We start from the raw sequence: 23,866 nt of genomic DNA, 5'->3' as shown, positions 1-23,866 counted from the left end.
TTCTTCGTCTTTAAAATAACATGTTTTATTTGAGAGAACATAAAAATGCACCTACTAGAGGATATAAATTTTTTTTTTTTTTTTTTTTTTTGGATATTTGGATGAGTTTAAGTGAATGTAACATTAATATTGAAACTTTATTTAACATATGAAAAGAGTTGCAACTCAAATCTTTGATCCAAAAGAGGACTACGAACCTTTGTTGAAATACAAGATCACATTTTCTACTTTTTTGTTCAGTGGTATAGAGCTTTGTAGTAAGCCAATACACCAACAAAAGGTGCGTTGATGTACGTGGTTGGCTCTGATTTTGTAGCATCAATTCTTGAATCTTCGTACTTGTCATCCTCACCAGGTCCTCCCACAACAGCACCAGTTAGGTCGTTTTGATTGGGATCATTGCCATGGAAATACGAGTATCCTGCGTTGCAGTCAATGTGCTGTGGGTGCTGATCCATGCTTGGCAACACAGAACCACGGTGGTGTATTTTCCTAGGATAGTTTTGCCCAAATCCCACCATGTAAGACATCCCCGATGGGTTGCTTCCTAGTATATAATCAACCTGCATTGCAAAATTTAAATATGTAAACCGAAAATCGCAAGATAATCAAGAAGCAAAACAGCAGTTTACTCTCTACGTACGTACCAGTGTTCTGGTGAAATTAACTAGACTAGTTGGAGTGACATGAACATTGTTGCCACAATCAACAACCTTGCTTGCAGCTTTCATATAGCGAGCATAAACTATGAAAAGACATGATATGGACGTTACATGTTGTATGTTACTTCCTTCGGATTTAAACATCAGCCCCCCTGATGCCAAAAACAGAAAAAAGAGAACTTTCGTTGTTAGATAATGATATATATGTGTGTGTGTGTGTGTGTGTATGAAAGTAACAATACGCATATTCTTCATGATTTTTCTGTATGTGTGATCTTGACTCAGCGTTTGTCAAAATAACATGTCAGATATTGATTGACTAGGGTTTACTGTATTAACTACATTGCAAAAGATGAAGTTGGTACAGAGGAAGAGGAAGGCGATGTAGAGAAACAAGAGAGATTGTATTGATTGATAAGAGAAAATGTATACAATTAAACTTAAGGAAATGATAGCTATATAATCCTTTATATAACCATATATCCCAATTACAATGATACCATTTTAACTATATTAACAAACTCAACCACTAGAATAATGCCATGCGGCATTTCTGTTATATCAGTTATAATACCTTTATTATATTGTTTCAACTTGTTCTAAAGAAAACTACCTGGTGAATATGAGACTGATTTGAGAACCGGTGATTCGGGCAAAATGGAGCATACAAACTGATCAGCTTTGGGGATGAAGGGATTAGAACTGGAGCGATCAGTCATTACCCACTACAATAAATAATTAAAGAAGAAATCTTCTAATTAGCAATCAAATTACAGAGAAGAGGTGTTAAAACTAAAAATTAGAAGTTAATTACCTGAGAAACAAGTATGTTAATACCAGCATGCTTTGCATCCCATCCAAATTCGGCGAAACTACCACCTACAGATGCAACAGGATTCCCATTCACATTTCTAATTACAACATTGGACTCCAAAGAGTTTATGTTGTTTTTTGACATAGTTTCAATAATTAGGATCCTTAGTTGCCTTGCATAACCATGAAGCTCCCCAAATCAATTCATCCTACAACACACACACTTATATATAAATAGTCAAACAAAATAAACAAAAGGGGACGTGGATTATAATCATATCCTAGAAAAACGAAATTAAGGCCATCAATACTAAGATTACCAATTTTAAATTTGTATCAATCCGTGTAGCCACTGTAATCACAGTAAAAAGGGCATGCTCCTTCTCCAATACTATCATTGTAAGATCCTTTGTACTTATCTGCAAATTCAAAAACCTAATCCGACAAAGAAAGATTTGTTAACCCAAATGTTAAAGTAAAATACAAAAGCAAAAAAAAAAGGTTCTGATCATCAGTTGCATACTTGGGTAGCCCTATCTAGAAGTGAATCGGAGTATGCTTTGTCCAAATCTTTAAACACCATGGAAGAAGCTGTAAGTGCAGCTGCAATTTCGGGCGAAACTTCTGAGGCAGGCTTTCCTTTATTCACAACGTAAGAGGTTCGACGGGTGTCCATGTCTTCAGGCCTTTTCCCAACAATTATGATCGCTATTGGGGTCACCAACTACGCCGACTACAGAATCAGGAACACTTGTGGCCTTGAGCATATAATCAGTCCCCCATCTTATGGATTCCAAAGTATGTTGAAACTCCAGCCCCATAAGTTGTCCGAACTCTAGAACACTCCATGACAACATTGTTGTGAAGGCCGTAGGAAAGTCACGTTGTCGCCTGCATCATAGTATCCCCCCACCAGATCAATCTGTGGGAAACTTGGTGTTACAATATCCAGTCAACTAATTAATTATTATGGACATTATTGTTAACGATACAATTTTGAAAGAAACTAGGGTTTAGCACAAGTGGTAAGCAAGAGTTGAGGAAATGTTACAACTAAGACAACAACAAAATAATTGCCTTAAATCATACACATGGATTAGTAACACCATATGATGGTGGTATGGTGTTTATAAATAAAATTGATGCGGATTCAGCAACTTGTCCAATCTGGACTAAGTTTCATCGTTGGGAAGACAGTAACTTTCCGGACCTCTGCCCTTCAAAGAATAAAATGCTTTTCGACAAGGCATCAGCATAGTCAAAATGTGCAGCTGCTACCATGGCCAAACTCCCTAATGCTAATATTAAAAGCGAATTACTAGACATGAATATGTTCCTCATTTCTCTTTTGGTTATAATTATCTGTTTAAGTAGGGTTCAATATATCGCTACAATATATAGTGGTCAATCGTTGTCCCTTCTCCACAATAGGTAACTGATTAAGTTGGTGTAATTAAAATTCTGTCAATTAATCAAAGGCACAGAGGCGTTGGTAATGGTAAATTCATACAATAAAGCAAGGTCCAAAGAAGTGATTAAGGAATCTGCAGTGCTTAGCGAAAAACAAAACGTACGTAAAACGTAAACCTTGATTAGGAATTCCTTGTCCATATTCCAATGTTTAAATTAAGTCACGTTTAGGGCATTCTACAATTACCAAAATCCGAGGTGGATATCACTATATGGCTGGAAGTTTATGCCAAGAACAAGAGGGATTTGTTTTATTTCCCTTGCCGGTATGCATGTAATTTTGATTATACTGTATAGATTCTTTTTCTGCAACCGAAAAAACTAAGTTCCTTTTTTCGGGGATTGTTTTTTCCCGGCCACCTAAACATGTAAATGGCCGGCATCTCAATCATTGAGTTTTTATCTTTAATTAATGTTGATACACAAAGTTGAAAAGGATTTTAAAACCAGACAAATACAAGAACGTCACAAGTCATGTATAATTTTTTACCCGAAGTTTGACTAAATGACTACTGTTAGAATTCCTTTGTCCCACGTCGGCCAGAAGGCTTGAGAACAAGTCATTTATATAGAATTACCTCACTCTAAATTTATATAGAATTACCCCACTCTAACTAACACCGAGGCTTTTTGTATTAAAACCCCACACCTGACGGATTGAGCAGGTAGCCAAGTGGGGACAATATCGGTGTTGTTGGAGTGGGCCCATGGCTCGTCTACCTGAAATTTAACATGGTATCAGAGCCAGGGGACGGGTCCATACATCCACGTGAACGGATGGGTCCCCTTTGGCCCCACGCAAATGGGTGAGCCCCGGCTTGGCTCCACGTGGTTGCCGATGTGTGGAACTCCACGTGTGACCCATAAAATGGGGTCTCACGTGCGGGGGAGTGTTAGAATTCATTTGTCCCACATCGGCCATAAGGCTTGAGAACAAGCCATTTATATAGAATTACCCACACTCTAAATTTATATAGAATTACCCCACTCTAACTAACACCGATGCCTTTTGTATTAAAACTCCACACCTAATGGATTGAGCAGGTGGCCCAGATGGGAACAATATCGGTGTTGTTAGAGTTGGCCCATGGCCCGTCTGAAATTTAACAACTACGTCCAGACTACTCAGGTTTTCACCATGACAATGTAGGCAGTGGCGGAGCCAGGATTTCGGGTTAGGAGGGGCCTCTCACAAATATTAAAAAAAATTAAATCGATAGTAGTTACAAAACTGTTAACCAAAACATCATAGTATGTATATGAAAAGTAACCAAAATTCAAAATAACATAGCATTGATAATATTACATATTCCCAATAATTAAAATAATTGTCCTCGACGAGTTTTCATATTTTGAAATCGTTGCATGATAGCCTCGTCCTCTATACTATTAAAAATATCCTTTTCAATATAAGCAACCAAACAATCGTTCATCCACAAATCACCCATTCGATTGCGTAGGGTGTTCTTAACAATATTCATAGCAGAAAAGACTCGCTCTACACTTGCTGTTGCAACCGGTAAGATGAGTGCCAGTGTCAAAAGCAAGTACACTAACGGATAAGTATGATCTTTCTTGGTTCCAACCATCTTTTGTGCAAGATCACTAATTCCTTTCAAATCTGCAAACTCACTATTAGAGGTCATGTCGCAAATATAATTCTCAAGCTGTTCTTTGAGTAACTCAAGATCGTGCTCTGAAAAATCACTTGGATAAAATTGGGCAAGACGCATCAATTTTTCTTTGTCAAAGGCAAAGAAAGAATTACTTGGACTTAAACATGCCACACAAAGAAGTAGTTCAGTATTCTTCTCAGTAAATCGATCATTTAACTCAGTGAGTTGTTTATCTATGACATCGGTGAATAAATCAACCCGATAATGGTGCACGTTTGTGATGGGATGAGCTTTTCGGTTTGGTCGCTCTCCACTCGTAAAAATATCATCCATGCTAGGAATTTTAATACGATTCTTGTCACAAAAGGATGAAACTTCATCAAATAAGGATTCCCAACCACTTTCTCGCATCCTTTGCATATATTGACCAAGTTCATTGCATTCACAATATCTTGATCCTTCTTTTGCAATGCCTGCGATAAATCGTTTGTGATCCCCAAAACCTTTTTCATCAAGTGTAGACCAAAAATAAAGTTGAAAGATTGAATAAAAGTCAATAGAACCTTTGCTTCAAATTTTTGTTCAGAACTTGTTCCATCTTTTCTTACAATCTCAAGCACTTCTATCGTTGATGAGAACATGTGAGCCAAGCTGATTAAACAATTATAGTGAGAGCTCCATCGCGTGTCACTAGCCCGCTTAAGAGTAGTTTCTTGATTCAAACCTTGTCCACTTGAAAGCTCGTTATTTTCTAGTGCTTCCAAAACTACATGAGCATGTTTCTCTCTAAGAATATCACGACGCTTAGAAGATGCCACCACAATATTCACCACAGAAGAAACCATAGTAAAGAGATCTCCAATTTCAGAATTTTTTTTTGCCACTGCTACTAGAGCTAATTGAAGTTGATGAGCAAAACAATGAACATAAAAGGCAGACTTATTCTCATTTAAAATTAGTGCTTTAAGGCCATTGAACTCACCTTGCATATTACTTGCCCCATCATAGCCTTGCCCACGCAATTTTGATATGCTCAATCCATGTCTAGAAAAGAAATCATCAATGGCTAACTTGAGTGAGGAAGCTTTAGTATCTGCAACATGCTCAATACCTACAAAGCGCTCTATCACATGACCCTTATCCACAAAGCGCAATACAATGGCCATTTGCTCATTTGAAGACTTGTCTCGTGATTCATCAACAAGAATGGAAAATAAAGAATCATTAATATCACTAGTGATTGCACTGATGATTTCATATGAAATAGCACTTGAGATGTCCTTTTGAATATCAGGTGATGTCAATTTCAAATTTTCAGGAGCATTTTCTAGCGTGACAGCCTTTATACCCTCATTATAATGACGTAGCCATCGTAGAATTTCAAGAAAGTTTCCTTGGTTGAGTGAATTTTCAGATTCATCATGCCCACGAAATGGAAGACCTTGTTGTAAGAGAATTCTACTAACACCAACTGATGCACCTAATCGAGTTCGATAATCAATTCGATCTTGGTCAGTTTGTTTTGAGATAACTGTTTCAATATGTTGTTTTTGGTTTAATAAGGCTTCACAGTTTCTCCAAGCATTATTATGAGAACTATTAGGTCCTCCAACATGAATTTCTAGTTTCTTCTTGCACTTCCAATTCTTGAATCCGACTCCAACAAAAGTATCTCCACCAGATTGATCTCCAATATCAGGTTTGAAGAGATAACAACATAAACAATAGGCAGCATCCTGTGATGTGCTATACTCCAACCAATTAGGAAATTGAGTAAACCAAGCAGGATTGAACCTTCTAGGCTTTGTCCCAAAATTTGTGTAGGGAAATGCATGGGTTTTTGGTTGACAAGGTTTATTTTGGAGATAGGCTCTTCGAACTTGGTCTCGAACATTAGGATGATAACTCAAAATCGGTCTACGCAATCCAGGATCATACTGGAGAGTTTCCGAGTTAATTTCCATAGAATCCACACAAGTTTGTTTTGAACTACTTTCATTGTTCTTTGGACTCTTTGGAGACGGTTCTAATATCTCAGGTTGTGTTTTTCTTTTGAAATATCTTTCCATAACTGAAAAGTAAAAAAACATAGATTGACTAACTTTAAATTAAAAGAAATATGAACATATATGCTAATTTTACAAACTAAAACAAATTAGGCAATAGTTAAGAGAAATTGCAAGACATCAATTTAATCATAATTTATAAACAAAAAATTGTAACAGGAATTGAGAGTAAAATACATACTTTGGGTTGTTGACCAATTAACTAAACTTCAATGTCTTTTTTATGGAATGATGGAATTATTGAATTCTTTAATCTGCAAAAAAAAAATATTATTTGTTAAATTAATTTACAATTGTAGATGACAACATATATGAATTAGCAAATTGTAAAAAAAAAATTGAAAATGACAACTATGAAGATTCGAAGTTCATACTCTTGAGGATCATGGAAATTGAAGACTGATAGATTGATAGACTAGTTGAAGACTGTGACATGCTATAGATGAGAGAAGCAGTGTACGGCTTGTGTACCACGGGAGGGATCAGACTGAGAGAAGCAGTGTTCTGACTATTTTTTTCAAACTAGCAGCAGAGCAACAGTCGGCTAGAATTAGAGAATAATAAAATACTAATTTTTAGTATTGGGAAAATGAATGGAAGATGAAGTGTTGGAAGTTGGAATAGGTTATAGGTAGGCTTTAGGGTTATTTAAAGAGGGCCGGATATTCTTAAAATATTTAAAGAGGGCCAGATAGTTTGTCTAGGAAATATGAATGATTTAACTGAAAATAATAAAATAATAAGTAGTACTAATTTTTAGTTATAAACAAAAGCAGGATGGGCCTAGGACTACTGTGGTCCTATGGTCCCTCCGCCCCTGAATGTAGGTTCCTATTTACATAAGGGCATGAGAGCAGAGAATCCTTTTATGGGATATGGGCTCATCCAAATACCCTTTTATGTATTTACGTCGACAAAATGAGTCCAAATTATGGTACTAACAATTAGTAATTTCTAGTTTGTGACATGTCGTGAAGTTTTGTATGAAATGCAGATCAAACGATCGACTTTGATCCACCGAAAGTTTAAGTTAATTTTCGTTATATAATTAGGGTTAATGGCGCCGGACAAAAGGTTAGTGACATATTTCACATTTTTTGCACAAGTCTTACATTTCTAACAACTCTTCTTCTTTTTCTTTGCAGTTACAGGATGTAAACATAAGATCAATAATTTGTAAGAGAGAGGATGAAGAATTTAATTATGAGCTATAATTAAGCTAACTAAGCTAGGATGATTGAGATTTGAAGTAAGCCAAGACCCCCACAAAAGGTGCATTGATGTATGTGGTTGGCTCCGAGTGTACAAAATCCTCTCGAGAATCAACATATGCGTCTTTGATATCTGGTCCTCCAACAATAGCTCCAATTAGCAAATTCGGATTAGGGTTCTCGCTGTAAAGGTAATCGTTTCCACCTTTGCAGTCGATCGGTTCTGGGTGCTGATCAAGTGACGGTAAAGACGACCCGCGATGGTGAATATTTTGAGGGAATTTTTCACCATATCCCACCATATATGACATGCTCAATGGATTACTTCCTAGTATGTAATCAGCCTGCATCCAATATCCGTCGGTCCAAATTTATATAAATAAATAAGTATCCCAATTGTACAATCTTTTGAATATATAGTAAAGCTTAAATTGAAATCATAGTCCCTTCATTATTAATTGATTCTCGCTTCGGCCTACGAATTATTATTTTTTGGATTCTATATAGATTTTAAAGATTTATTCATGCGTCACTGTAGTCATTACAAGTCCATTTGCTAATCTGTCAAAACTTAGGGGTAAATATGGCCAACCACATTGTATATAAAATTACGAATGCTTCCCTAACCTCCAACTACCTTTCTCTTCTATTCCATTGCAAATTTGCAATGGCAAATTTACTCCCAATTTGAAGTTAAGACTTAAATTTTGGATCAATGAGAGAAGAAAAGTGGAGGGTGAGAGACTTGGTAAGTATATATAATATGCTTAGACATTTTTGCCCCTACAAATGATAGAAACACTAAACATATTTTGATGGAACGACTAAAATGACACGATGTTAAAAGTTTGAGAAATATAAAATACAAATATTGAATTTAGAACCAAAGTGAGATTCGGGTAATTATATAATTCGAGACTCTTTAACTACAATTTAATCCAAAAGTAAATATATACCAAGATGACAATGCAGCAAATATGTACCTGGCCTTTAGCAAGTTGTACAAGTCTAGCAGGACTGGCAACAACATTGCCACAATGGACTGCTCTCTTGGCTTGATTCAAATAACGAGCATAGACAACTAGAAGAAATGACAGAGTTGTTGCATGCTGCAGATTGCTTCCTCCAGGTTTAAACAAAAGCCCACCTAATTAATTAATTAATCCACATTAATGACCAATAAGAGTAATATGAATGGTGATTATATATTCACTGATTAAAGAAGTAGCTACCTGGAGAATATGAGACAGATAGGGTTGGTGATTCAGGCAGCAAGGTGCATATGAACCTATCTGCATTTGAAATGAAAGGAAGAGACTCCGTACTGATGGTAGACATGCTTAACTGTCGCGAAAACATGCATTGGACCAAATCGATCTTGTATTAGACAATATGTTTAATTAGAAGAGAACGAAGGAAATTTAAGTACTTAATTACCTTGGAAACGAGTACGTTGATGCCTGCATGCTTCGAATCCCATCCGAATTCTGCAAAGCTTCCACCAACCCATGAGACACCATTTGTGTTACCGCTGTCCAACTTGGGCATGTTTTGCAACACATAGTTCCAGTAGTTGATTTGCTTAGTTGCCTTAAACAACCATGCTGCTCCCCATATCAATTCGTCCTAAATATTAGAGATTGTGAAACAAATCACAATTTAACACGCATATTTTTTTTAACCTCATTTTAGTAGGTGTTGGTTTGTAATATACCACTGAGTAAGAATGATTCTTTAAATGTAAGGAGCAAATTATTGTTCTCTTCATACCTCGTAGCCACTAAAATCGCAATAAAACGGGCAGACCCACGGTCCAAGACTGTCATTATAGGAGCCCTGATATTTATCTGCAAAATCAAAAACCTAGCCCATGCACAAAGTATAACGTATCAATCAAGTTTCACATAATTATTAATTAATCACAAGTATTAATCTCGTGAAATTTAGTACCATTTTAGCCCTTTTGAGAAGCCTGGCGGAGTACCCTCTATCAATCTGCCTAAACACCATGGAAGAAGCTGCAAGAGCTGCCGCAATCTCAGCGGAAACCTCGGACCCCGGGAACTGTTTGCTCACGGCAAAGGGGGTCCTCGGGGTTTCCATTTCCTCCGGCCTCTCCCAGCAGTTGTGATCACCATAAGGATCGCCAACTTGGACAAAGATAAAGCCAGGAATGCTAGTGGCTTTTAGGAAGTAGTCGGTTGCCCATCGAATCGTGTCGAGGGCATGCGGCAAGTCCGAGCTCATGTCCTTCCCGAACTCTAAAACGCTCCATGCCAGCATTGTTGTGGAGAATGCCATCGGAAAGTTGAACTTCACGTTGTCGCCGGCATCGTAGTAACCTCCTACTAAGTCTACCTGATCGTACAAAAAACAAATGGTTAGTCCATACACACAAAAAAGCCCTTGATAGCTAAAAACGTCAGGGAAGCCATTCCACCAATTGCTACAGAAATGGATTAAATAACCAAAATTACTAATTGTGAGGTCATAATTAAGTTCATAATTAACATTCAATTTAATCGCACTAATTGGTATAAAAACTAATCAAACACCGCCAAATAAAAAGGGGAAAAAATGAGGCGAATTCACATGTTTTATAAAGGGAAAATGTGAAGCACAAGTTCTTTTTCTCCAGAAATGTTAGTCACATTTGTCAAATACTTTTTCTCCTATAAGTACGTAATAGTGTACCGTTTCAACTTTTTTCCCATTAGCTTGTGATTACTGAAATAAATACCATGAAATCTTGCCAAATTTTCATTCTTTAACCATTCTGGCACGTGAAAAGGCAGAGAGAAAAATTTGATGAAAGCAACTTCAAATTTTTTTTTTCCTAATCATAATTTGGGTAATAATTAAGAATCTGTAAAATCTAATTAGCAGTATCATGTTCTATCCAAATTCAAAGAGATCGAGTGGAGAGACTTACGCCAATCTCGAAGCCGTCGCGAAGAGCGGAATCCTTCCTCCAAGTCATTCTCTGAGAAGAAGGTAACTTGCCCGACCGCTGACCTTCAAAGAACAAAATGCTCTTGGTCAAAGCATCTCCATAGTCATGAGTTGAAGAAGAAGAAACCACCGTCATCACCATCGCCACCATAATCGCCCCCACTAAGCCCACCATCTTATGAAGCGCAGACATTTTTTTCTTCAATATCTGTCTCTTCGAAACCCCACTACTATTTTCTTGTACTCGCAAGTTTGTAACTTGTGAGTTGTGACACGCTCTATATTTATATGTTGAGAAAAATATCTAGGGCATAAAAATATTGATAGAGATAAATGAAGAAACAGCAAGAGTGTACGATGTCTGCCGATCACTTGGGATGGAAGCGTGACTTTCTATCCCTTACCAAGAAATTAAAGGGGAAAAGGAGAAAATAGTTTGAATGACTGCAGAGAGAGAGAGAAAGAGAGAGAGAGAGGTAGTTGACAAATCACACAATCGAACTATGTAACGAAGGGAGGCACTTCCGCAGCCTCCGATTGAGGCGGTGAATGAATCATGTAGATTGTGTAGCATTATATTTGTTAGTTTCAGTGTATTTGTGTATTGTATCCCTACACTTTGGATTATACTTCTAACTTCTTTGACCATATGGAATGTTTCTTATACATTTTTACTTCATTTCACACACACTCAAAAGGGGATTGTTGCTATGAAGTCCATAGCGGTCACTCCAACTTCTGTGTTTGAATTTTTTTTCTTTAATATTGTTTGTGTTAAAAAAGAGGATGAAAAAGATATGCACGCAACCAAAGTGCTTGTACTGTATGGTTAAGAACATTTATATTTACATCCAAAGCCTCAAGTCCGATTTTCCCCTCCCCAATATAGGTTGTATAAATAAAAATGAAAAAACAAAAAAAAGGACACTCAAACGCCAGAGAGTTTGAATGGCAACCTCATTGATGACAATGTCAATGTGAGACATAAATTGCTTTTAAGGAAATCCAATTATTATTATATAGGAGTAAATTTATGTTCTTATCTTAATATTGATTAATAACGTTCCATGTAGGCATGTAATTTAAGGCAGTATTATATCCATGTAATCTAATGACGTTCCAACCAAGAAGTTAATTAATTAACAATCTAATTAAGATTTTCTTTTGTGGAATTGTATTTTAAGGGAAGATGAAGGTCTTTAAGAAAGAATTAAAGAATTTTTCTTTCCCAAAAACCAAAAGCATGAACCTGCAGGAAATGATTTTTGAAGCCACCGTAAATATAAACACACCTTACTTAAGGTGGCAGCAACAATACTATAGACTCCACGATTGCTTCTGAGTAGTAAATATACACGCCCATTTGGTTTAAACAAATCGAACCTCAAACTACAATCGACCACTAGTCTATGTGTTTTACTCGTTTGGCCAATTTAGTCTTTGTGCTTACAATTTGGCTAAATTAATATGGGCCCCGTTTGAGGTACAATACTTGTATTGTTTACAAATATTAATAGGACTCTAGTTTAGATACGATGAAACTCTAGTTTCGGGTACCTAATTGGATGATTTGCTTGGTGCTTATTTGAACAATTTGTTCTTCCATTCTCTTTTTCTTTTTTTTCTTTTTTGGGTTAACTTATACCAAAAGGTTTGGTTATATATGAGCCATGAGATTTTAGTTTTTGCATTTTACACCACGTAATTTTTAAATTGCACAAATTTAACGTCTCTATCAATTTAGCCGCTTAATTAGATGTTAGATGTTGATGTGGCATATACTAGACCTACATTTTAAGCACACGTTGTATGTCAATTTCATAAAACACTAGACATTGAAACCGACGGTCAACAAATGCTCAAAATGAGAGGCAAGTCTATGTCATTCAGCACTTAACGTCTAATTAGACAGTGAAATTGACGGAGATATTAAGTTAGTACATTCGAAAACCATATAGTGTAAAAATACGAAAATTGAAACATCGTGACTTATTTTGTATATAACCCCAACCTTATGGTGTAAACTGCAATGCCAATGAACCCATTTTTATTAGATCTGTATGTTTCCTATTTATGTATGTTTCTTAAAGTTTGAAGCATATGTTGTATTTCTATCAAGAGGTATTCATCAATTCCCCCCCTAAACTTGTGACCATTGGCCAATTTCCCTCCTCAACTTTAATTTTGGCCAATTTCCCCCCTCAACTCTCATAATTAGTCAATTTCCCCCCTCAACTTTAATTTGGCCAATTTCCCCCTCAACTCTCATAATTAGTCAATTTGCACCCTACTGTTAATTTTTTTTAATTTTCCATCTGTTCTTTTTTTTTTCTTTCAATCTTTCTAATAACTTCCAACAAAGTACTAAAATTAACATAAACTCACCTGCATAATATAGGGTAAAATGTACAAAAACATAATACAATTAGTAAGTGATATGGGTTGATTATAAGAAAAAGTTATGAATCGGGTTTAAAGCATGTAGAAGAAGAAATAATAATCCTAAACTCATGGATCAGGCCTATTTCAATAAAATGGGTTATTCTTAATAAGGAGTCAAAAATTATGAATTGACTAGTCATTTTTGCACTAAACCTCGATTCTCCGCAATTTACTTGAACTTAGCTTTCACTTTTATAAAGAAAATTGTATTCACATACAAAAATGTACACATCAATCCTTTTCGTTATCAATTTTGTATAGTAAAAAATCAAATAAAATTACTCCATACTGATTTATAATGACTAATAATACTATCTATGATAAATTGTAAAATTCTAAATTTTAATCTATTTGTAATAGGATAAAGACATAGGAAAATGATTAACATACATCCACTTGTTTAATTATGATCAAATTAAAAAATTAACAGTAAAGTGCAAATTGACTAATTATGAGAGTTGAGGGGGAAAATTGGCCAAAATTAAAGTTGAGGGGGGAAATTGGCCAATAATCACAAGTTCATGGGAGAAATTGATGAATACCTCTTCTATCAATCCTGCATGAAACTGATTGATAAGTTGACGGCAAAACCATCGTTTGAATTGAACAAACAAATGGCAAGCCCTTCCACTAAGGGGTGGGTCTGGCCCATTTTCTTTTTGTTCTAATGGGCCGACTTTGTTAAATCATTCATGAATTGCTCAAGTTGAAAGAGACCCAAAGCCCAACTAGCTAATAAGAACATTCAAACTTAAAACTTATCGTGAATTTGAAAAAACACGTAAATTTTATACAAAAACACTTTTGAGTGCTTGTATGGAGAGAGAGACTCTCATCTTTTCATTTGGCATCCTCTAGTTTATTCTTAGTTGTGAAAAACTTTTTAGTGCCCTCCTCGCATTATAAAATTAGTCTAGTGTTCTTAAAGTATTGTACTTTACGTGTTTTTCTCTAAGAGCTTTCATATCAAAGACCAAACATTTATACTTAAATTGTAATGATAGTTCTCGCAATTTATTTGGATTGTCACTTTTGTCCATGTAGGTTTTTTTTCCTTGTGTTTTGTCCTTATAGTTTCACTCATTTTTCACTTTAGTCCAATATCTTAGTTAAGTTGATTTCCTATACATTTGTGTGCACATCTTATGATTTGAAAAGAATTCAATTAGGAAGTAATTTTGCCTCATTTGATAGATTGGACTAATGATGATAACGAAATGAAACTATGAGGACAAACTAGGGGGACGAAAGTGAACCCTAGATAAACTAAGGGGACTATTAAGTTTAATTTGACGAAAAATATAAAATTATGCAAGTCAACCATGCAAACTTTGGTATGCAATATCTCTTCGAGACTTATGAATGGACATAATTTTTTTTTTTTTGACAAACAATAACGTTAGTGGGTTAAATTATTAAATAAATTAGACATAATTCAACAGATGTTATATTTCCTTGTAAAATGTAGGCTTAGAAGTCTCAAAATGGGTTATGGATTAAGAAAAGGGAAAACTCCATTAATTGAAAAATAAAGAAGAAGATGGTTTTGCATGCTTAATTCAGAAACTAATTAAAATGTCACATGGGGTTACCCTAAACTTAAGGGCAGGACATTGGACATTGAGTATACCAAGAACATGACTCGTTTCGTTTAAGAAACTGTTACTTTCGATGTACATTATCTGAAAGTATCAATTTACTCAACCATATATATATATATAACTATAATTATATATTACCTAACATAATCTAATCTAATACTGTGCTGCGTGGAATCCGTACGGAGCATGTTATATATTCTTTTCAATCGGTGACTTAGATGGGAACTTGCAAAAGTCACACCAATCGATCACTAGTATGTCGCCGATTAGACATATTTTCATATAATTTTTTACACAGTCTACACCTACATTTGATATTCTTGGTAATCTTGGTTCTAGTTCCTAAACCATTGATAATTAGTTGAGGAATTTAATCAAATCATGACCAATCACGTTTTCTGTTTCATGCCTAACTTTTCCTTATAAATACAAGAAATATTACCTCATAATTTGACATGTTATATCATTCCACTATTAAGTTGTATTGTGTATTTTTTTTTTGAAAAAAAATGTTAATTTAATTATTGATTAAGCAGCGTAATGAAAAATCCATGTGAAATGTTTTGAAAAACATTCATACAAATGTAATTACTTTCTAAAAAATAAGAAAGAAAAAATTCATTATATATCTTCCAAATTTCAACAAAATACAAAATATATGAAGAATTTAGCCTCAAAAGGTCCTGAAAAATTATATCTAAAAAAAATATTACAAGAGCATGACAAGTTGTAAAGCCATAAGTAGACTTCAAGAACTTAGTCAAAAGTTGTGCTTACCGAAAACCACAAGATTACAAGAAGCAACAGAATCTCTAAATATCGTGTAACACGAGAGCATGTGAGAACAAGAAGACTCTCAAAGTTGTAGTGGGATAGAGAGTACGATATCAGGCCTAACTTCATCACCTAATCACCGTCATGACCCTCTAACACCAAATGAGGTAGATTTATCAAATCGAACTGCTCCACCCCTTCACACATACATCAGATTGGAAGGAGAGCCAACACACCAAGACGAAAATTGAAAATAAAGAAACTTTCATGAAAAAGACAAATCAAAGCCAGAAAACTCTACATATGATTTGTAGCTCTGTTGGCTAAAGCATTCGCCTTTGCACCCGAGGTCCTATATTCGATTTTCCCTCTCTCTAGTTTAGATGAATTTAGTGTAGATTATCTTATTATTTGGGGGAAAAAAACAGCAAACTCCTAGTGAGTTTTTTGATTCAAAACTAAAAATGACAAAACAGTGTTGCCACTCGACATCCTCATGACATCTCAAAGAGAGCCATAGTGTCGTACTATCTAAATCCGTAGTTATGTACCGGCTAAACCCTAACCAGATGCAATATGACAGCTTCAGTGTCTTGCAACTCTAAATCCATTTCAAAAGTGCCATGTGGAACTAAAATTGTGTTCGTTGTGTGGTTAGGCAAAACACGACAATTATCTTGACAACTAAAACGTTTACAATTCAACACCAAAAACAAAAACAAGAGGAAGGAGAGCGAAATAAAAAGACCAAGAAGGATTTGTACAAGGGTTGTCGCCGACCCCAAGACCGAAGGCAGGAGCCAACAACAAATGAGGGTTTTATTTGGTTTTCTCCCTAGACGGCTATGGTTTTAGTTTTTTTGGTATATATGTGTGTATATATATAACATATATTAGATCTTAGCATTAATGAGAAGTACATATATACAAAACATATTTACCTATCTATACTCCTCATTAATGCTAAGATCCAATATATGTATTTTATTTATTTTTTGATGACTTTATATATGTACTTAAAGGACCAGGATCCTCTCCTGAGCTAAGGATGAGGATCCTCCTCATCAAGGGATGTGGACCGTTGGATGAAAATTCAACGGTTACAATTATTATAACTTTAAAGGGATCTTCCTGTTTGTAGCCGTTGGATTTTCATCCAACGACCCACACCAATTGATGAGGAGGATCCTCATCCTTAGCTCAGGAGAGGATCCTGGTCCGTACTTAACATGCATGTTACATCATCCGTGAAGTATTTAAAAGAAATTAAACGTATTATATTGTGAATTGCACACAATTCTAAGTAAAGTCAACATGGTATACCTTGCGATGCGATCTTACTCATGATGCATTTACACACATCTTGCAATATTTTATAGGGATGTGTTATCCACACACCCAATTTTACTTCTCACACACCTCTTGATAATTTATGTCCGTTGATTTTCTTCGATTCATCCGATCTAACGGCTGAAAATTAAAAAGGTGAATGAGAAGTAAAATGGGATGTGTGGATATCACACCCCTATTTTATAATTGTCAAACAAGCCAGCCTATCTCTACCCCGTCTCTTCCTTCTCCTACCCACATAAAAGAGAACACCCTTAAAAGATATGACCTTCACAACCATCAACAACCCCACCTTGTCAATCTCATTGCTCATCAAACATGGTCATGAAGGTAAGTCTACCACTTCTCTCAATACTCATATTCTTCTCCTTGTTCTTCCACACAACCGTAGCCAGAAGTCACCACCGCCACTCTAGCCGTATACGTACGTGGTGTAAAAAAACCCCTCACCCGGAGCCATGCAACTACTGCATGTCGAATAGCCGCCACCACTTCCGCCCGAAACACACCTCCGAGTTCCGAAAAATGCTGGTTCAAGTGGCCTTGGAGAGAGCTCTCAGTGCCATAACATACACTTCCCAGTACGGTCAAAACTGCCAAAACGATAAAGAAAAAGCTGTGTGGACCGATTGCTTGAAACTTTTCCATAACACCGTCAGCCAGCTCAACGTTACACTTGAAGGCTTAGGCACCAAACTCAATTGTTCCAATTTTGATGCGCAAACTTGGCTTAGCGCTGCCCTCACCAACATTGAAACGTGCCGAGTCGGGTCTTTGGAACTGAACGTTACGAACTTCATAATGCCGATTTATACGTCCAATAACAATGTGTCGGAGCTCATTAGCAACAGTTTGGCAATTGGTTCCCAACTTTTAGGCACGGAAGAAAGTTACACTGAGAGCGAAAAGTTTCCAAATTGGGTGTCGAAGCATGACCGGAGGTTATTGCAAGCTGCAAACATTAGGGCAAATCTTGTGGTGGCCAAAGATGGATCGGGGAATTTTCTGACCGTCCAAGCCGCCTTAGATGCAGCCGCGAGGAGAAGAGTTAAGAGCAAGTTTATAATCTATGTGAAGAAAGGTGTCTACACAGAGAACATTCAAGTTAGCAACACTAACAGTAAAATCATGTTGGTTGGTGCTGGCATTAGATATACAGTAATCACATCTAGCCGAAGTGTCAGTGGAGGTTACACAACCTATAATTCTGCAACTGCTGGTATGTACACATAATTTCTCTCCATCTCTAATTATTTGCTTAATTCGATCTAATTTTTTCTTAAGTTTGAGTACTTAACTTTTGGCCTATTTATAATTGTGGTTCTTGTATTCTGCGAGGTTCCAATTTGGTCCGTCTAATTTCCACTGTCCATTAAGTAATTTAAGAGTTAAAAAAGTTGCCACAATTGAAATTAAATGAATTAAAATGAAATTTCATCCAAACTATACAGACCAAAGGTAAACTTTTATATTTTTAATTGGTTTTTCATTACAAAATATTTTTTTTAGGTATAAACGGTCCTGGATTTATTGCTCGTGGCATCACATTTAGAAACACCGCCGGACAGCTAAAGGGCCAAGCCGTGGCTCTCATGTCGGCATCCGACCTCTCGGTCTTCTACCGATGCGCCTTCCAGGGCTACCAAGACACCCTCATGGTCCACTCCCAGCGCCAGTTCTACAGAGAATGCTACATCTTTGGCACTATAGACTTCATTTTTGGGAATGCAGCTGCAGTTTTCCAAAATTGTATTATTTATGTAAGAAAACCATTGTGGGGCCAAGTGAACGTCATCACAGCCCAAGGTCGAAACGACCCGTTTCAAAACACAGCAATTTCGATCCACAATTCTCAGGTACTGGCAGCCGCTGACCTAAAGCCCGTGGCGAGTTCTTACAAAACATATTTGGGCCGGCCGTGGATGCAGTACTCTAGGGTTGTCTTTATGAAATGTTACCTCGACAGTTTGATAAATCCGGCGGGCTGGTTGCAGTGGCAAAGAAGTAATTTTGCCCTTAGTACTTTGTATTATGGGGAGTATAAGAACTTTGGACCTGCCTCTTCTACTAGGTATAGAGTGAAATGGCCTGGTTTTCATGCCATCACCAGTCCAAATGTGGCGTCTATGTTCACCGCCGGTAGCCTTATTGCCGGTCGGTCGTGGTTGCCGGCCACCGGTGTGCCATTCACGACGGGTCTATGATCAATGCCCATAATGTTATACTTGTCAACTTATTGTGTTTGTTTGGAAAAGAAAATTATTTGCATTTACTGAATGTTGGTAATTTGGTTTTGGACTTTTGTACATATGATACATTTTCACAAGGAATGAATATTACTGATTAATCATTTTAATTCATAAAACTAAGCTAACAAAGGTCTCAGGAGAAAAAATCAATTGTCACTTAATACTATGGTCTAGTAGCATTTCTCTTCACTTGTAAGTGAGAAGTCTTAGGTTCGATTCTCACCAAAATCGAATTTGAACCAAATAATTGGTAGCCCATTGTGAGGCTAAGTCCACTCTCTCTTCCTTTTAGTGTAGATAATATCGCTTGTTCAAAAAAAAAAAACATCATACAAATTCAATTAATTTTATATAAGAAGGGTGAGGTTGTAGCTAAGGGCCTCTTAATTATTTCAATTTTCTCAACCCCAAACCGATAGCGAACATTGTCAATAATTACCCAAACAATCACGTAAATTCTAAAAATAGAATGACTTGATTTGGGTTATAGTTGAATATTACTTTTGTGTGTCTAGGTAACATTATTACTTGACATATAAAAAATGACGTCAAAGTTTGTGTGATCTTGATAAAATAGTGAAATGTCTATTTTGTGCAAAAACATAAACAAGGACTTGGGTTAATACCAACTAGTTCTCTTGATGTTTATGGAAGGTTTCATATTCATGCTTCTATTCCCTAGTTCGTATATATCGATATTGGTAGATTTTTTATTTTTTATTTTTTTGGGTAGATGTTAGAAGACGCTACTGCATTACTACTATTTATACCGATTTTAGTATGTGTTGTAAGTTTTACCAACCATGCGGCCACATTAAGAAAGATTGGCGTCGTACTTGACGACGGCTTAATTAGGATAATTTTCTTAATTTATGAATATTTTACTTTAATCAATTGATAATTTGAAATATGGATATTGCTCATTCGTTTAGCACCAGCAGTGCAGATTTTAAATAATATATATTGTTATCCATGGAGCAAAATTTGGCTGCTGGGAACGAACTATTTGTTCAATAGTACGATTAATATGTAACAGAATGCATTCTGGCGGATGAATTAATTAAAGAGAATGGTATTAGTTAGAAAGTCACTATAAAGTCTAAGAAAATACTGCAAAGCAATGTATACAGTTATGGATACAATTATAGTCCAGCTAATAGAAAAATCAAAGAACAATGAAGGATTGAGAAAGACGAAGAACTAGAGAGAAATAAGAGAGAGAAACTTGAAACCTCTTATTATTATGATTGATGGTTAATTGATATATTACAGTTGTCACTTAGTATTACGATCTAGTGATATTCTTCTTCACTTGTAAGTGAGAAGTCTTAGATTCGATTCTCGTTAAAGGCGAGTTTGAAGTTGAACCACATTATTGATAGCTCATTGTGAGGCTTAGCCACTTTCCCACCCCCTTAGTATAGATAACATCGTTTATTAAAAAAAAAAAAAGTTTGATACTACAGCTCTTCCTTCAGCTATATATATCTCGATCGCTTATCAACGTAACAAACTACTAACAATTCTTAACAAAACTGTAATAGCTCAATACACCATATAATGTCATATGTTAATCTTCTTTGCTATATAAAACCAAAGCATCAGAGTGACACATCACTTAACACCTATTAATATTTAAAGTCGAGAAAGTGTTCCGCTACTAATTACACTCTCACTGTCTTAAATCAATCACTTGCACAATTCAGGAAGTATTGAGTTTTTCAGTCAATACTTCTTTTACCTTATTCGAATTTGTGTTACAAATCAAATGAAAACTCTTCTACGAGTTCTCGGGAATGTTGAAACTTCAAACCATCAGACTTGTTAATACTAATCGAAGAGACAAAAACAGTGGTGGGTGTATATGTATGCTCAACGCGTTCTAAACTGGCGTTGCTTAAACTGTTCAAATTTCAAAGTCAACAACCTAAAATAATAGTCAGATTTGCAGCTAGATATTGCATGCCAATGGCCCATGTATTAACAGATGGCTGGTATTAAAGACACACATTATCCTCAGTCAACTCAACAATACCATCTAGAGTCCAAATCATCAACACAATCAGCAATTACTTAGTCTTTAAGTTTCTTGTTGTAACTAATTCATAGATTAAGATTAATTAGTTACATTAGTTGATAACTAAGTATTATTAGCTACTGTGTATAAATACCCCCAATGTAATCAGTTTCACTCTCAATGGAAGATATATTTCTTATATGGTATCATCCCCTTTTCGCTTCACCGCCTTTTCTTCAATCCTCTTCTTCGTTGTTCCCTGCGATCTCTGATTTCTTCGATCTTTGATCCTCTCTCTTCAATTTCTTGTGGATCTTGATCGATTATCTCTTCTCTTCTACTATCTATCTTGATTACGATGACTTCGTCAAGTTCATCTCCACTGAATCCTGATGTTCTTGCCCCAAATTCGTCCCCGATGAACCCTAATTTCACTACGGCTCCGCCTTCTCCCTCAATTTCTTCGATTTCCTTTCAAAATATCAGTTGTATGGTTCCTACCAAGCTTAAACGGGACAATTATCCAGTTTGGAAGGCGCTGTTTGCTCCAATTTTTCATCGCTACAAGCTTACAGGGATTGTTGATGGCTCTGAGGTTTGTCATTCGCCTTTCTTACTTGATGATTCTGGCAAGAACACTAGCATTCCAAATCCCGCCTTTGATCTATGGTATGAAAAGGATCAAAACATCCTTATCTGGCTTAATTCCACTCTTTCGGAAGACCTTATTCCGTTCACAGTTGGTGTTACCTCTTCTCGAGAGTTATGGTTGAATCTTGAGCAAAGATTTGGTGGCGTTTCTGTTGCTCACATTCACTAGCTTCGATCTCGCCTGCACATTGTTCAGAAAGGAGATCTCCCGATTTCTGAATATATTCAACTAATCAAATCCATCTCTGATACACTCATGGCTGCCGGTGCTCTACAGTCACTCTCAATGGCCTCTCTGAAGACTATAAGTCGTTTGTTGACTCCATTATGCTTCACATCTCTTCTACCTCATTGGATGAACTACATGGCTTACTAATTAACAAAGAATTGTTCATGCATCGTAAAAAGAAAACTGTTGCTTCGTCCGTTTCTGAACCATTTCAAGCCTATGCGGCTCAGTATCCTCAGTCTCAACCGCCTCTTCTTCCCACACCACAAGGTCCTGCTGCACCGAGGCAATTCAATCGTGGTAAAGCATTTTATAGAGGCAATAACTCTCGCGGCAACAATACTTATCGAGGCAACAACTATCAGGGTAATAACTATCGAGGTCACAATTATCACGGCAATTCTGGCAATTATTCTCGTAATTCTGGTCCTACTCCTAGTCATCGGGATCCATGCCAAATCTGTCATTCACTGGATCATGAAGCTCTTGATTGTTTTGAACGCATGAATCATGCTTTTGCTGGTAAAATTCCTCCTGCTAAATTGGTAGCTATGTGTGCTCACACCAACATCAAACCTTCTGCTCCTACCTGGCTAATGGACTCCGATGCCACGTCTCACATAACAAATGACATCTCTGCTATTCACTCTCCAGTTCCTTATAATGGTCAGGACAAGGTGTATATTGGTGATGTTCAAGGTATGTCCATCCACCATATTGGTACAACCTTTCTTAATACTCATGCTGCCACTTTTCGTCTGAATAATGTTTTACATGTTCCTGCCATGAAACATAATCTTCTCTCTGCGTATCAATTCTTAAAAGACAATCACTGCCAATTAACCCTTGATTCTGATGGTTCTCAAATCAAGGATCGTATTTCGGGGATGATGCTTTTCCAAGGGCTAGTTAAAGATGGCTTTTATCCATTTCAAGGACTTCCTCCAACAATTCTCCATATGCTCTTGTCAGTAGCAAAGCTCCTTTACACGTTTGGCACAATCGGCTCGGTCACCCATCTTCTGCTATTTTCAGGAAGGCTTTAAATAGTAGTACTATTGTTTACAGTGGTAAAAAGTTTACTTCTTTCTTCTGTTCAGATTGTGCAATTGGTAAGAATCACTAATTACCTTTCACTGTGAGTCTCAGTTCTGTATATATGCCCTTAGAACTTGTTCATTGTGATGTTTGGGGACCTGCCCCTACTTTGTCCATCAGTGGTTATAAATACTACGTGTTGTTTGTTGATGAATTCATGAAGTACAGTTGGTTGTTTCCATTAAAGCTCAAGTCTGAGGTGTATTCAGTCTTTGTCAATTTCAAGACTTATGTAGAAAACTTGGTTGGTAATAAAATCAAAGTTCTTCGATCAGATTCTGGGGGTGAGTTCATAAGTTCCTGTTTTAATTCCTTTCTCTTGCAACATGGTATATTGCATCAATATTCTTGTCCTCATACACCGGAACAGAACGGTTGTGTTGAACGCAAACATCGGCATCTTACAGAAACTGCTCGGACTTTCCTTACTGCATCAAGGGTTCCTCATCAATTTTGGGTTGAGGCGTTTTCTACTACTATGTATCTGATCAACAGGCTTCCCATCTCTGGCCTTGATAAATCTCCCTGGGAATTACTTTTCCATAAGCTTCCGGATTATTCACAGCTCAAGGTTTTTGGGTGTAGCTGCTATCCATGGCTTAAACCATATTCTACTTCTAAGTTTGATGGGAAGAGTACTCACTGTGTTTTTCTCGGGTACAGTT

At 36.5% G+C, this 23,866-nt stretch overlaps 3 protein-coding genes and 1 pseudogene across 3 annotated transcripts; 1 reads left to right on the top strand and 3 right to left on the bottom strand.

Moving 5' to 3' along the window:
- Positions 1-236: 236 nt before the first annotated feature.
- LOC139191031 (endoglucanase 23-like) lies at positions 237-2,816 on the bottom strand (annotated as a pseudogene).
- A 1,448-nt stretch (positions 2,817-4,264) lies between these two features.
- On the bottom strand, positions 4,265-6,630 carry LOC139190998 (uncharacterized). The gene is made up of 2 exons (XM_070811508.1): positions 5,286-6,630; positions 4,265-5,064 (listed from the first exon to the last, which is right to left on the bottom strand). The coding sequence occupies exons 1-2, from the start codon at positions 6,628-6,630 to the stop codon at positions 4,265-4,267; spliced, it is 2,145 nt and encodes a 714-aa protein (XP_070667609.1).
- Positions 6,631-7,702: 1,072 nt separating this feature from the next.
- Positions 7,703-11,193, bottom strand: LOC139196107 (endoglucanase 4-like). The gene is made up of 7 exons (XM_070821768.1): positions 10,771-11,193; positions 9,789-10,196; positions 9,609-9,701; positions 9,276-9,464; positions 9,071-9,182; positions 8,822-8,985; positions 7,703-8,182 (listed from the first exon to the last, which is right to left on the bottom strand). The coding sequence occupies exons 1-7, from the start codon at positions 10,981-10,983 to the stop codon at positions 7,856-7,858; spliced, it is 1,506 nt and encodes a 501-aa protein (XP_070677869.1). The 5' UTR covers positions 10,984-11,193; the 3' UTR covers positions 7,703-7,855.
- Positions 11,194-17,183: 5,990 nt separating this feature from the next.
- Positions 17,184-19,229, top strand: LOC103439410 (probable pectinesterase/pectinesterase inhibitor 59). The gene is made up of 2 exons (XM_008377981.4): positions 17,184-18,176; positions 18,467-19,229. The coding sequence occupies exons 1-2, from the start codon at positions 17,276-17,278 to the stop codon at positions 19,159-19,161; spliced, it is 1,596 nt and encodes a 531-aa protein (XP_008376203.2). The 5' UTR covers positions 17,184-17,275; the 3' UTR covers positions 19,162-19,229.
- The last annotated feature ends 4,637 nt before the right edge of the window (positions 19,230-23,866 follow it).

The sequence above is a fragment of the Malus domestica genome, chromosome 01, assembly GCF_042453785.1.
Source record: "Malus domestica chromosome 01, GDT2T_hap1".
Lineage (NCBI taxonomy): Eukaryota > Viridiplantae > Streptophyta > Magnoliopsida > Rosales > Rosaceae > Malus > Malus domestica.
This window is presented reverse-complemented; position numbering and strand designations above follow the sequence as displayed.